This window comes from Miscanthus floridulus, chromosome 2 (genome assembly GCF_019320115.1).
Source record: "Miscanthus floridulus cultivar M001 chromosome 2, ASM1932011v1, whole genome shotgun sequence".
Taxonomy (NCBI): Eukaryota; Viridiplantae; Streptophyta; class Magnoliopsida; order Poales; family Poaceae; genus Miscanthus; species Miscanthus floridulus.
Window position 1 is genome coordinate 148,223,318 of NC_089581.1, and position 14,359 is coordinate 148,237,676.

The 14,359-nt window shown below is 43.2% G+C and overlaps 1 protein-coding gene across 1 annotated transcript; it reads left to right on the top strand.

Moving 5' to 3' along the window:
* The first annotated feature begins 6,996 nt into the window (after positions 1 to 6,996).
* Positions 6,997 to 12,372, top strand: LOC136540042 (DEAD-box ATP-dependent RNA helicase 24-like). The gene is made up of 5 exons (XM_066532027.1): positions 6,997 to 7,780; positions 9,663 to 10,891; positions 11,086 to 11,122; positions 11,348 to 11,756; positions 11,868 to 12,372. The coding sequence occupies exons 1-5, from the start codon at positions 7,207 to 7,209 to the stop codon at positions 11,917 to 11,919; spliced, it is 2,301 nt and encodes a 766-aa protein (XP_066388124.1). The 5' UTR covers positions 6,997 to 7,206; the 3' UTR covers positions 11,920 to 12,372.
* Positions 12,373 to 14,359: the final 1,987 nt, after the last annotated feature.

Genomic DNA, 14,359 nt, shown 5'->3' on the forward strand with positions numbered 1-14,359 from the left:
CATACACGAGATACCTTTGTAAACATGCGTGGAACATGTAATTACTCCAGCATCTTATAAGCATTCACCCTAGATCGGCGGTGTATCCGATCATGCTCTCACAACTCACACTTACCGAGGCGTAGAGGCAAATAATCCATACATTACCACTCAACAAGTGGCACTCATACAATAGCACGCCGTATGAGCGACGAAAGAGAAATATGATGCAAGAACCCACGTTCAGTAGTACTTAATTAAGCCACCTAAAGTCCTTAAATGGCATAAAGGATATGATCACTGGCACACTTTATATTTTGAAAATCACATTTTCCAAATGCCTTTTGTTTTAAATACACCTTGTGAACAGTAACACACTAAACCATGCTCTGATGCCAGCTGTAACAGAACCGACCAATTATACGAAATTAAGTAAGGAAAATCATCCGCCAAAGCAGACGATTTAGCAAACTTAAGCCCGTATAACCCGGTAGTCCGTGAAATCATGAAGGATTTCAAACCAACTTCTATTCCAGCCAAGATCGTAATAAGTTTAGCGGTCACCATCACATATTACATAAAAGTTCACAATCTCAGATACATCAGATTTCAACATAGGTTATTACCAAACCAGTTCGAATAAAAGTAGCGGAAGTCATTTGTTCAAACCACACACACACTCACGCGAGTTTAAATATAGGTGCCAGCGAATGATCATCTCCAACAAAAGCATCAGACGAGACGTAAGGAATGGCCATGCTCCATGGTCCTAAACATCACCCATCGAGGATACAGGCAGTTGATACAGTAGCCATAATACATCTGCCTATCTACAACAAGTGGGAATAAACCCTGAGTACGAGAAGGTACTCAGCTAGACTTACCCGATATAACCGAAAATAAGAGACACCAAGGATTATGAAGGGCTTTATTAGTAGGGTAGCTGACTCATTTGCAAAAGAAGCATTTTAGCATTTCAAGAAACCTTTCCTAAAAGCATTATTGCCAAGTTAATTATTATGAACCTGTCGACTAGATTTGCACCTATACTAGAGTACACACGTGATTAAGGCAGATAGGCGATTAATCAATGATCATTAAACAACTTCCATACTGTCATATTCGTTATAACTGTCCAAGTGTTCCATAAACATTTACTACGATGAAGTCACTCAAGTCAAGTGCTCACTATCCAGGAGCGATGGCGATTCGAATCGTTTCCTAAACCAGCTGGTGATTTATTCCTTACACAAACCTCACTCATCCGCTAAGTGAGATATTGATCACCGAGTCAACTTTCCAGGAATCTCGAGTTTGCCAGGAACCACATGTACCCGGGGCGGCCGACCGACTGCACTTTGGTCTTATCATCCCGCCCCCGTGTCCTACCCACACCTGCTCCGGTACAGTGCGTTGCGGGCAATCTACTCGGCCTGAAAAATCTCCAGCTTCGCGGTCGGAAGGTACTTTATCCGGCCAGCTAAATATAAGGCATGCATTTCAACATGACTCGAGGCCCCAACAACGGTCGGTCCTTAATCGACACAGACGGAAAGCACTATAGTCCAAAACTCTGCAAGTCTCCGTCCGGTCTCACTTCATTTAACACTTAGTTATACCATGACTTCATAGTCATCCAAGCAGATCCAGGTAACCACCTATAGCTCGCAGGTGACAGGAAATCACTTGACTTCTACCGGTCTAAGCCAGCTAAGCATTTACTCGACTGCGGATACCAGGGGTAACAAGGATATAGTATAACAAAGGTAAACAAGGTATAATGCCATCAACGGTTGCAAACAACTCCTGAACATAATGCATCAATTAAAGTAAAGCATTTAATTAATAATTGCAAACGGGGAGAAAATGCTCCGGGGCTTGCCTCTCTGAAGGAGCTCGGACGGTGATCGGGGCACTCCGGAAGTTCCCTCAACGTCCTCCTCGTCGGCTTCTGGCACTTCCTGCGGCTGCACCTCGAACTGCTCCTCGAGCTCCTCGGGTATGACGACGGGGTTCTCGGTTTGCGATCCTGTATGATGCAATGTGCGTAAGTGCTTATGCAATCGGTGCATCGGATGAGATGAATACAATGGATATGTTTGAATGCAAGGTAGTCAACATCATCTAAGAAAATATACTACAAGCACATGTTATCTACTACATTCTCTTCTACTACTAATATGTTAAGTCAACATATCTTATGAAATGCTTCAAAGATACACCAAAGCTTTGCTAATTTCTTAAACACATAAAGCAATGCTTAATTAAACCCTAATTAATAATAGGTTTGAATAGCAACCTCTATTTTTCTTGCTTAGAAAAATCTTAGAAAAATTACTACAGCATAGTATTACCCTAAGAAGTCTACCATCAGATTTTCATGGTATTTGAATGAGTGGATTAGCCTACACAAAAATAACAAGCTATGGCATGATTTTGTACATGAAAATACTTTGTACTGTGAAAAGTGTAAAACAACAGAGTTAGTATTTTTCCTATGTTCTTCATAGCATACAATGACTGTACAAAAATTATCACATGCATGTTTTATACAAAGTTTGCTCTCTAGCAAAAATAACAAAAATCAGCTATTAAAGGTACTTGAACTACACCTCAAAATTTTCCCACAGCACATGCATGAAACATATTTTTCCTAGGAAATACATGACATAAGAAGATTAACAAACTTGGAATCATATTTTTCTGAAGCCTATAGATTTTTCTACATATTTTTCAAGTTATCAGCAATATTCATGATTAAAAAAAATTCTACATCAAAGTATCTCAAAAATGACATGCAAAATTTTTCCCAAGTAGATATGATGATAAGGAACCTAGACAAATTTATTTTAACAGATTTGGAACAACTTTGAGTACCCAAACATTTTTCAAACCATTTCAAATTTCAAATAATAAAGAATAAATGGAAAACAATTCATTTAAACGCTACTGGGCCAGCCCGAACGGCTTAGGCGGCCCACGACTGTGTGCGCACACGGCCTAGAACGGCGCAGCCTAGCTTCGGTTCCCTCGTAGCAGCGGCGGCTGACAAAAGGGGCCCGCGCTTCAGCGAGAGAAAACAGGGGACGGAGGGGGACGACGGTGCGGCAGCTGCGGAATTCGCCGACGGCGAGTTCTCCGATGAACCCGACGGCACCGGCGTGCTCACCTCGGCCTCCCGCATCCATAGTACCCCTAAAACTAGACTCTAGTGGACTCCAGGGATGCCGGCCATGGCCCACGGCGGCTCGGCCATGGCGCACGGTGGTGCTCCGGCGAACCCCGACGGTTGGTGGCCATACAAGGCGCCGTAAGCTCTTGGTAAACAAGGCGGACCTTCCTATGCTACGGCTAGCGGCTACGGTGATGCAGTCAGGCGGGACCACGTGGGATCACCGGCGGCGACCATGGTGGCCATGCCGCGGTGGTGCACGGTTCGGCAATGTCGCTCACCTACAGCTTGGCTGGCTCCGTGAGGGCGCTGACGAGGTCCGTGAGGCGATGGCGGAGCTACGGGTTGGATGGTGGTGGCTGTGGTGCCACGCGAGCTCGTCGGAGCTGATGGCGTCGGCGGTGCGCTGCGGCTGCGAATGGGGAAGGCACGGAGGGGTGAATGAGGGCAGAGCGCGTGCGGAGGGCAGGCAGGGCGTGCTCCTTTTCAAGCCAGCCAGCGCGCTGTGTGGTCAGGGCGAGCTGAGCGCGTGGCGGACACGCGACGGCCACCATCTGACCTCGGTCGGCCATGAACTTACTGAAGCCGGAACACTGTAGCTCGATTCAGAGAACAAGGAACTGACTGACAGCGCCAAATGATGGTGCTCTATCTCCTAATCCGTTGATCTTTAGCGAAAGAATTCAAAACAAAAGTTGTACACCTACATGCTAGCTACAAAACTCATTTAGAGATCAATGTCTAATTCGCAAAGGACAGAGAGTAAAATCATGCCAAAGTCGTGTTCAAGAAACTAAAAAATGGAGTTTATACTTAGAAATTTCTAAGTGTTGAACCCAACCCAATTTCTGACTTGTGGGACCATTTTGAGCATGTTGTGCACATTTTCATGACTTGGTCACAAAATAACTTTTGTTCCTTATATAATTTGCTACAACTTTGTTTTAGGTTGCTCAAACATGCAAACATTCTAAGTGGTACTTTTTGAATAGTCAAAAACCAAAGGGTCCTAGGGTCAAAACAAGTCAACCCATGACTTGGAAACTTAATTAGGCAAAATGATCAACATGAACATTGTTCCTAATGACTTTCTAAGCATAGCTAAGATGTTTAACAATATATTTAGCCATATCACACATTGGTCATATAATAATCAAGCACTAAAGGTACTGAAACGATGAAAAACAATTGAAATGATACTTTTGTTTCATAGTCATGTTTTCACATGTTTCAAGTGATATATGCTCATGAATGGATGAATGATGCTCATGATCATGAAATGCAAGTGCAATTAGGCAAGACTAACACCAGGGGTGTTACAACATGTGCTTGTAGTACATGTTCTTGGATGATGTTGACTACTTTGCATTCACGCATATCCATTGTGTTCATCTCATTCGATGCACCTTTACATAAGCACTTACGCACCTGCATCATACAGGATCGCAAACCGAGAGCCTGGTCATCATACCCGAGGAGCCCGAGGAGCAGCTCGAGGTGTAGCCGCAAGAAGTGACCAAAGCAGACGAGGAGGACGTTGAGGAACTTCCGGAGTGCCCCGATCACCGCTCGAGCTCCTTCGAGAGAGGCAAGCCCCGGAGCATTTTTCTCCCCGGTTTGCAATTATTAATTAAATGCTTTACTTTAATTGATGCATTACGTTCAGGAGTTGTTTGCAACCGTTGCTGCATTATACCTTATCTACCTTTGTTACATTATATCCTTATTACCCTGGTATCTACAGTCGAGTCAATGCTTAGCTGGCTTAGACCGGTAGAAGTCGGGTGATTTCCTGTCACCTGCGAGCTATAGGTGGCTACCTGGATCTGCTTGGATAACTATGTAGTCATGGTATAACTAAGTGTTAATTGAAGTTGAGACCAGACGGAGACTTATAGAGTTTTGGACTGTAGTGTTTTCCATATGTGTCGATTAAGGACCGACCGTTGTTGGGCCTCGAGTCATGTTGAACGCATGCCTTACATTTAGCTGGCCGAATAAAGTACCTTTTGACCACGAAGCTGGGAGATTATTCGGGCCGAGTAGATTGCCCGCAGCGCACTGTGTCGGAGCAGGTGTGGTAGGACACGGGGGCGCGAAGATAAGACCAAAGAGCAGTCGGTCGGCCCCCAGGTACATGTGGTTCCTGGCAAACTCGAGATTCCTAGATAGTTGACTCGGTGACCGATACCTCATTTTAGCGGGTGAGTGAGGTTTGTGTAAGGAATAAATCACCAGCTAGTTAGGAATCGATTCGAATCGCCATCGCTCTTGGATAGTGAGCACTTGACTTGAGTGACTTCATCGTAGTAATGTTGATGGAACACTTGGACAGTTATAATGAATATGACATTATAGAAGTTGTTAATGATCATTGGTTATCATTATTGGCTTAATCACATGCTTGCTCTAGTATAGGTGCAAATCTAATCGACAGGTTAATAATAATTAACTTGATAATAATGCTTTTGGAAAGGTTCTTGAAATACTAAAAATGCCTCTTTTTGCAAATGAGTCAGCTACCCTACTATAAAGCCCTTCATAATCCTTGGTGTCATTTTATTTTCGGTTATGTCTGGTAAGTCTAGCTGAGTACCTTCTCGTACTCAGGGTTTTATTCCCACTTGTTGCAGATGAGCAGATGTATTACGGCTACTGTATCAACTGCCTTTATCCTGCGATGGGTGATGCTTAGGACCATGGGCATGGTCATTCCTTATGTCTCGTCTGATGCTTTTGTTGAAAATAATCATTAGCTGGCACTGTATTTGAACTCCATGTGAGTGTGTGTGGTTTTGAACAAATGGCTTCCGCTACCTTTATTCAAACTCATTTGTAATAACTATGTTTAAACTCTGATGTATCTGTGATGCGAACTTTTATGTAAGAGTTGTGGTGACCGCTAAACTTATTACGATCTTGGCTGGTATGTGAGTTGGTTTGAAATCCTTCGTGATTTCACGGACTACCGGGTTATACAGGCTTAAGTTTGTTAAATCGTCTGCTCTGGCGGATGATTTTCTTACTTAATTTCGTATAATTGGTCGGTTCTGTTACACCGGATCCAAACACCCCCTAAGAGTGACGAACTGAGAAGGTTGAGTGAGGGAAGGATGGGAGTAAAGGCAACAGAAAGAGTGAGAGTGAGAATCAGTGAAGGAAGGATGAGAGTAAGGGTGATGGATCGAGAAGGATGAGAGTGAGGATCGATGCAATGGAGGAGTGAGAGATGACGAATAGGGTCGAGAGCGAAGGGAGGATGATAGTAAGGCGACAGACTAAGGAATGGAAGAGGAGTGAGTGATGGACGAATGACGCTGAAGAGAATGAGAGAATAAAATTCTTTGCTCTTTGATATGATGAAATTATAGATTATTGATTTATTGTAAAGGTTACAAAACTAGATTTTTTACTACCCCATCCGTTCCAAATTGTAAATCGTTTTGACTTTAACTTTTATTGTACACCTAGATATACATACACTATGTCTAGATAAATAAATAGTATAAACTGCTCCCTCCATCCCATATTAGATGATATTTTAGAATCTCTCGTGGAAACCAACGTCGAAGCCAAAAGAATAAAATGTCCCTTAAGAGTAGAGATAGAGACATATTGAAAAAAGAGAAATGTATATTAGCAAAAGAGAATGTGTGTTGGGAAGAGAGAATATAGTATTTTGAAACAAAATTTAAAGACTATAATATTATATTATATATTTTGAGACCGAGCTAAAATAACTTACAACGTGGGACAAAAGGATATTCTTTTTGATATAATTGTTGGAGATGCTCTAGACGGGCCACATCGACAGTCCTAAAAAAGACGGGCCATACCGCGACGACCCACGACCCACGGGCGCGTCTGGTCCATCAAGGCCTACATTCATCCAGCCGCCTACACGGCCCAGGCCATCCGGAGCGACGGTCCGCGAGACCGCCACCCAGCATGCCGAGCGGCGCCAATTCTACGCTGCCATCGTCTTCTTCCGTCACACCCGGCCTCGCAAACCCTAGCTCGCCTCGTCCCCACCTCCGGCCCCGCTCGTCGACGCCATGTCGAAGCGCCCGAAGCTCGAGGGTTTCAGCATCCCGCGGCCCACCTCCTACAACTTCGAGCGCTCGCAGCCCCTGCAGCGGCTCTACCGTCCGACCGATGATCCGGACCTCGACGACATCGCCTTCTCCGACGACGCCCCCTCAGATGCCCCCGCCAGCACCGCGGTGGAAGGAAAGGCGGAGGATGAGGAGGAGGTCGACCCACTCGACGCCTTCATGGCCGAGATCCAGGAGGAGATCCGCGCGCCTCCCCCGCCGCCCAAGCCCGAGGCGCTTCGCCGCGTGAACTCCGACGATGACGAGGATGACCCCGTCGAGAGCTTCCTGCGGGCCAAGAAGGACGCCGGGCTCACGCTGGCCGCCGACGCCATGTGCGCTGGTTACGACTCCGACGAGGAGGTCTATGCCGCTGCCAAGGCCGTCGACGCCGGCATGATGGAATACGACTCCGATGACAACCCCATAGTCGTCGACAAGAAGAAAATAGAGCCCATACCAGCACTCGATCACTCGACCATTGAGTATGACGCCTTCACCAAAGATTTCTACGAGGAGAAGCCGTCGATTTCAGGTGAAGCACTTGGTACCTAGCATTCTTTTCTAAACTTATGATTCTACTATCTAATTCTGTACATGTAATGTTGGTTTGTAACTAGGTGTTCCTTGTAGCTTACACGGTTGAGCTGCTTTAGTTCTACCTTGCGAGGATATGCAGCCAGTTCTTTTACTTTGTACTTAGCTTAGTAAATTATGTTATGAACGTAGCATAAGTTGGATTGGATGCTCTGTTCCATGGCGCAATCTGAACTTTGTTGTGTTGGCATGGAAGTGAAGCCATGCTGTTCCAAGTTCACTCTCTTTTTAATTGCATTCTTCTAGTTCGGTGCTAGAGATTAAATATATATAGTTCTTTTATAGGGAAAAATTCCATTACTTCCTTTTGCTTCACATCCTTATGCAATTGATAATGTTTCATATGCCCTTCTGTACGACTCTTACGGCCAAAAGCTCAAATGTTTCAAATCACTTGGGTGGTGGTTCACTTAAGAATCAAAGGCCCATTACACCTGATTGTAACTGTGTTGTACGTTCCATTCCAAATTATAAGATGTTTTGTTTTTTAGATACATAGATTTGGTATGCACTTAGATATACATTTTGTCTAGATACATAGTTAAAGCAATGTATCTATAAAATCCAAAACGTCTTATAATTTGGAAAGGAGGGAGTAGATGCTATGTTGGTGGTTGTACTGCCTTGGACAGTAAACCTCCACTCTGGTTAGCAAAGCAAAGGGCCAAGGCACTTACTAGTGTTCCAAGTATAATGGTAGATGTTCTTATCGACCATAAAATTATGATATTTATCTCAAAACTAGATTAAAGTCGATGGGTTACTGGTCCATTTTCCCAGCATCGGGTCATGTAGAAAATCTGCAGAACATTGCACTATGTGTTTAGGCCGAAGTTTCTTTCCATTACTCATCATCAAACTTTGATCTCCATATATTCTACTCCGAAGGAAGAAGCAAATTTGAACTGCATTCCTGTTCTTCCTTCCTTCCTAAGGGCCTGTTTGGGATCAGGTATAGTATCCAATACCTCTGTAAAATTCAACCTAATGATTTTACCACCTGGCCTGGAAAAGATTTCTTTTGGATTTAGAAGGTGTCAGACGATTCATGCCAGAATGAGCGATGATGGAGACCCGAGAATAACCAGTGAATATGATTACCCAGACATCATTTTACAGGGGGTCAGGGGTTTTGTTGTCCACAAGAAATCACCACTGGAATATCTATACAGATGCTACTTTCAAAGAAATATCTATACAGATGCAAAAAAATACAATGTTGCCAAACATGCCCTATGTTATGGTCCTTAGATCATTGGGGGGATAACCATTGCCAGGAAGATGGCCGGGCAAAGGGCGTGGAGGGAGACTAGAGTATTTGGGGGAATTGGATTGTTTATTCTTTCTTCATTGCTTCCTTCTCCTTGGTACATCACCTCCCTTTAAATAGAGAGGACTCCTGGCCACCTAAGGAAGGCCCAATCAAATCATAACAAATCATATCCAATCCTATTTCTAATTGACCCAAATCTGATCCTATCTCTAACTGATCAAATCCATCTAATTGATCTAATCTAATATCTTTCCTAATCCTTATTCCTTCCTTAGCAAGGGCGCTACAGGGCACGCTACAGTACACGGGTACTGTTCACGCAAGCCCAGGCTAGGCCATCCTGGGCCCAGCACCCATGACACTCTAAATTGGCATTTAGTTAAGTCTTAAGAAGTAAGGTAATGCTACTGGAGCCTTGCAAGTATTTTTCTTTATGATTGATGTTGTGACAACCAGCGTGCTATACGATTTGTTTACAGCACTCACAGATTGCTGCTTCTCGATCTTTATGATGAGTTATGATTTATTGATTTTTTTTTTCTTATAGGTATGAGTGACCAAGAGGTAGCAGATTATATGAAAAGTTTGGCAATTCGGGTTTCTGGTTTTGATGTGCCAAGGCCAATAAAAAACTTTCAGGATTGTGGGTTTCCTGTACCGGTAATGAATGCTATTGCCAAGCAAGCTTATGAAAAACCAACTACAATTCAGTGCCAGGCTTTACCTATTGTACTTTCAGGCAGAGATATCATTGGTATTGCAAAAACTGGTTCTGGCAAAACTGCAGCTTTTGTGCTCCCTATGATTGTTCATATTATGGATCAGCCTGAGCTTGAGAAAGAAGAAGGTCCAATAGGAGTCATTTGTGCTCCAACAAGAGAATTGGCACATCAGATATATCTCGAAGCTAAGAAGTTTGCAAAGCCTTACAACCTTCGAGTTGCTGCTGTATATGGTGGTGTTTCCAAATTTGACCAGTTTAAAGAACTGAAAGCAGGTTGTGAAGTAGTCATTGCAACTCCAGGGAGATTAATAGACTTGCTGAAGATGAAGGCATTGAAGATGTTCAGGGCAACTTATCTGGTTCTTGATGAAGCTGATCGCATGTTCGATCTTGGATTTGAGCCACAAATACAATCCATTGTTGGTCAAATTAGACCAGATCGACAAACCTTACTTTTTTCTGCAACAATGCCGTACAAAGTAGAGCGTCTGGCAAGAGAAATATTGACTGATCCTATTAGAGTTACAGTTGGTCAAGTTGGCGGTGCTAATGAAGACATTAAACAAGTTGTTAATGTACTCCCTTCTGATGTTGAGAAAATGCCTTGGCTTTTGGAGAAATTGCCTGTAATGATTGATGATGGAGATGTTCTTGTATTCGCATCTAAGAAGGCTAGAGTGGATGAGATAGAGAAAGAGTTGAATCAGAGAGGATTCAGAATTGCAGCACTTCATGGTGACAAGGATCAAGCTTCTCGTATGGAGACCCTCCATAAGTTCAAATCTGGGACGTATCATGTTCTGGTTGCAACTGATGTTGCTGCACGAGGTCTTGACATCAAATCGATTAAAACAGTTGTCAACTTTGATATCGCAAAAGAGATGGATATGCATATTCACCGAATTGGAAGAACTGGTCGTGCTGGTGATAAAGATGGCACTGCATACACTCTGATTACACAGAAGGAAGCACGCTTTGCTGGTGAACTGGTTCACAGTTTGATTGCTGCTGGCCAGGATGTACCCAGTGAACTCATGGATCTGGCTATGAAGGTTAGTTAGCTTATTGATGAATTTTTGTTTCAGTGTCGCGTTACATAGTAAGCTGTAGACTTGCATTGAATTCTAGCTAAATACAATGTTATGCAAACTGGATGTTTGCAGCAATGTAGATACTATCTCATAATTTCAGTTCTTTTGCAATTTAAAATAATCCTGTTCTTTTTCTGAAACTGTTGTGATTGCAGGATGGAAGATTCAGAGCAAAACGGGACTCCAGGAAAGGTAGGTCCTGCTTACTTATTTACAGAGCAGGAATCTGGTTATCTGGATGAGCTGTTTATGGAAACATGTACTAACAAATCATTACATTTGGAGAAGAATAAAAGAGTAAATTGAAGGGAGTTTATTGCCTGAACCGTGACTTGGGGCTCTTGGTGGGTTTCAACTCTAGCCTACCCAACTTGCTTGGGACTGAAAGGCTATGTTGTTGTTGTTGTTGTTGATCAGGTGGGAAGAAAGGTGGCAAAGGAAAAGGTGGCGGTGGAGGTGCTGGTCGCGGTCGTGGTGTGCGTGGAGTTGATTTTGGCCTCGGCATAGGTTACAATGCTGAATCTGGTTCGCAAGTGCCTGCTCCAAGATCTGCTGCTGTAAATTCGCTGAAGACAGGGATGATGCAGCAATTTAAGAGCAGCTTTGTCTCTGGATCTTCAAATACTCCAAGCAGCAGTGCACCTTCCTTTGTAAGACCAGCACTCCGTGGCTTTGTGTCTGGCGGCACCATTGGAGGAGATGCATGGCCTGCACAGTCGGCCCCCACTTTCGTCCCCGCATCCCGGCCAGCGCAGCCTGCCCCCTCTGTCCCTGCACCCCGGCCTGCAGGAAACAACAATGAAAATGGGAACTCAAATCCAGAAAGGTAGGTAATTCGGGGCATGTTGCCTGCCCTGTGGGTCATACATTTATTATCTTGTGTCAAGTCATTGTTCAGTATCCTGTTTTCTAAGTCAAAGTTATGCATGAATTGCAGTTCACGGGATCGGTCCAGGGAGAGAAAACGACCATCAGGTTGGGATCGCTAGTCCCTGCTAACCGGTGTGCCGAATTGTGATTCCTTTCCCCCTTTGTTATATTGATGTAGTCTCTTGGGAGACATCCTATAAAAAAGGCATATTGATGTACACTGTAGATTACATGATGTCAGGTTGTGAATGATAAGTGTTATTTTTAGTTTGGTTTGGCCTCTATCCGTCATCCTCCAGCTACTGTTGTATCTGGCCGTTGGGTCACGTTTTTCACCAGCGTAAAGTTCACTAGTTGTCCTTGAACTTGGCACTAAGGACTTTTTTGGTTTATAGGAAAAACACAGGATTGAGAATTCTATAGGAATGCACTGTTTCGTGCCTTTGATTCATAGAAATGGAGCATAGGAATAGTGTGGAAAGTTTTCCTTTGGCTTCTGTTTTGGAGGAATAGGAATGGAGCATAGGAATAGAGTAGAAGTTTTCCTTTGGCTGCTGTTTTCGAGGAAAACTACAGGAAATTGCATCCACTCAAACCTCTTGGTAAAAATCCTATGTTTTTTTTCTATGGCCCATCTGTCCATATGATTATTTCTTTAAAATTCCTGTGTTTTTTTCAATCCTCTCTTTTGCAACATTCATGTGTAATTTGCATGTTTTCCTATTCATGTGTTTTGCTTTCGTTAGTTCTAAAAGAGGCCCAAGTGTCATTCCTGTCATCCAACTTATGAAATACCAATTTTGGATATCAAAAGTTGGCCGTGTCATTTAGGTCCTTAATTTAGAAAATACTATTTTTGTTACCTAAACTTGCTTGGTGTCATCCAAATTCAAATGAGTTACGAATTGCTCCATGCGTTAATGTGGCATAGGCATTGCTAACCGTTCTAACATGGACTCATCATGTGTCAACCCAAGGAGCGAGTTAACATACAGTCAACACATGCTTATTGCAATGTCAACCCAAGGAGCGAGTCAGGATCTGTTTAGACTTATCGACACCCAGAGCCAAGTTTAGGATTTGAAATGGAATTTACTTAGTCCGGGCAACTAGTCATGAGCCTAACTTTAGGGATTCAAAAAAATGGTATTTTCTAAGATGGAGGACCAGGGTAACATCCTATGCCAGATTCGAGGATCTGTCACTCTTTCCATGCCGGTGATCATCGAACCACATTGTGCCAGCTTGTCATACTTGAGATAGGGTATTATGGCCTTACGTGACAATGTGACATATCTATATGTCATGAAACTTCATGGTGATTGATCAATTTTCTCAGAAATATCTGTTGTGTTCAGGTGGAGTGGCATTTGAGTATTCGACCGAACATGCGCCCGTGCTAATTCATTATGGTCCTAAAACTACAATAATAAATCATTGGACTAGGCGGGGCAGTAGAAAGACTGTCATGCCGAACTGTGGCTAGGGAGTCAAGAGCATCTAGGAGAGTATCAGGCTTGGTTGGTTGAGTACATGAAGAATTGCAAAGGTTAGCATCTAACTGGAATGTATGCAGGTGGCAAAGTTAATGGGATTTTTTAAGGTGCTCATAGAAATGATTCAGTTTCTGGCCTGGAAATGTTTTTAGGGTGCAAAAGAACAATTAAAAGCAAACCATCTCAAGAATAATAGCTAGTAGGTAGAACACCACTATCCATTCTTGTCGCGAGCTTGTGCCTTGGCCCTCGCCCCTCGGATTGTGTGCAGCGCACACATTCTTTGCAATCATTTTTTCCTTGCTTATCTTATAATGTTTTTGCATGATCATCTCCGCCTTTGCTGGATAGCTTCATCGCAGAGCTGAATAACCAACATGAAAAGAAATGTTGAATGTTGCACAATGAGCCCTTCAATTATCAAAATAGGATTGTACATAAACCCTTAAGTTATCACCATGTGGAATATGTCATTTCATATCAACAAATGGATCTGGCCCTGACCATCACTGAAGACAACGCAACCAAGAATTTCAATCAATTCAAACACTCACAATATTCGGGTTGACTAGAGCTACAACAATATGTTCAAGGCACCAAAAAGAAATTTTTTGATGTATGCTGTAACAAAAAAAATCATATTGGCTGCCTCCTGCCCCCATTCATTAGTGCAAAGCCACCAAGTATTCTCCCAAGTCCCAACATAAGAAAAACATGCCCAAGTCCTAACATGGGAAAAAATGATCTAATTTACTGCCAAAACATGAGGCATCGCATGACCAGTACATACATGATCACCAAGTTTACATGTGTATGATTGAGTTCCTTGCCATCTTGGATGCAAAAAGTGAATCCAAATATCCAATAGAGTATTAGAGTTCTGTGCAGCGACGGAGCCAGCGGTGGGGCTGGGGGGAGGCTCTAGCCCCCCTACCGATCCTGGGCACGTGGAGCCCCCTAAGCCTTCCCTTAAAATTTTATGCATATATGTATTAGGTAGGAGGGGTTAAGATTAAGAGAAGATAAAAAAAACTCTATTCTTTTGTTCAGCCTCTCCTAATTT

Excerpts from the sequence above, each read along its gene's own strand:
- LOC136540042 (XM_066532027.1), top strand. The coding sequence starts at position 7,207 with ATGTCGAAGCGCCCGAAGCTCGAGGGTTTCAGCATCCCGCGGCCCACC. Across the intron at positions 7,781-9,662 it reads GGAGAAGCCGTCGATTTCAG|GTATGAGTGACCAAGAGGTA; the intron begins GTGAAGCACTTG and ends TTTTTCTTATAG. Across the intron at positions 10,892-11,085 it reads TCATGGATCTGGCTATGAAG|GATGGAAGATTCAGAGCAAA; the intron begins GTTAGTTAGCTT and ends TTGTGATTGCAG.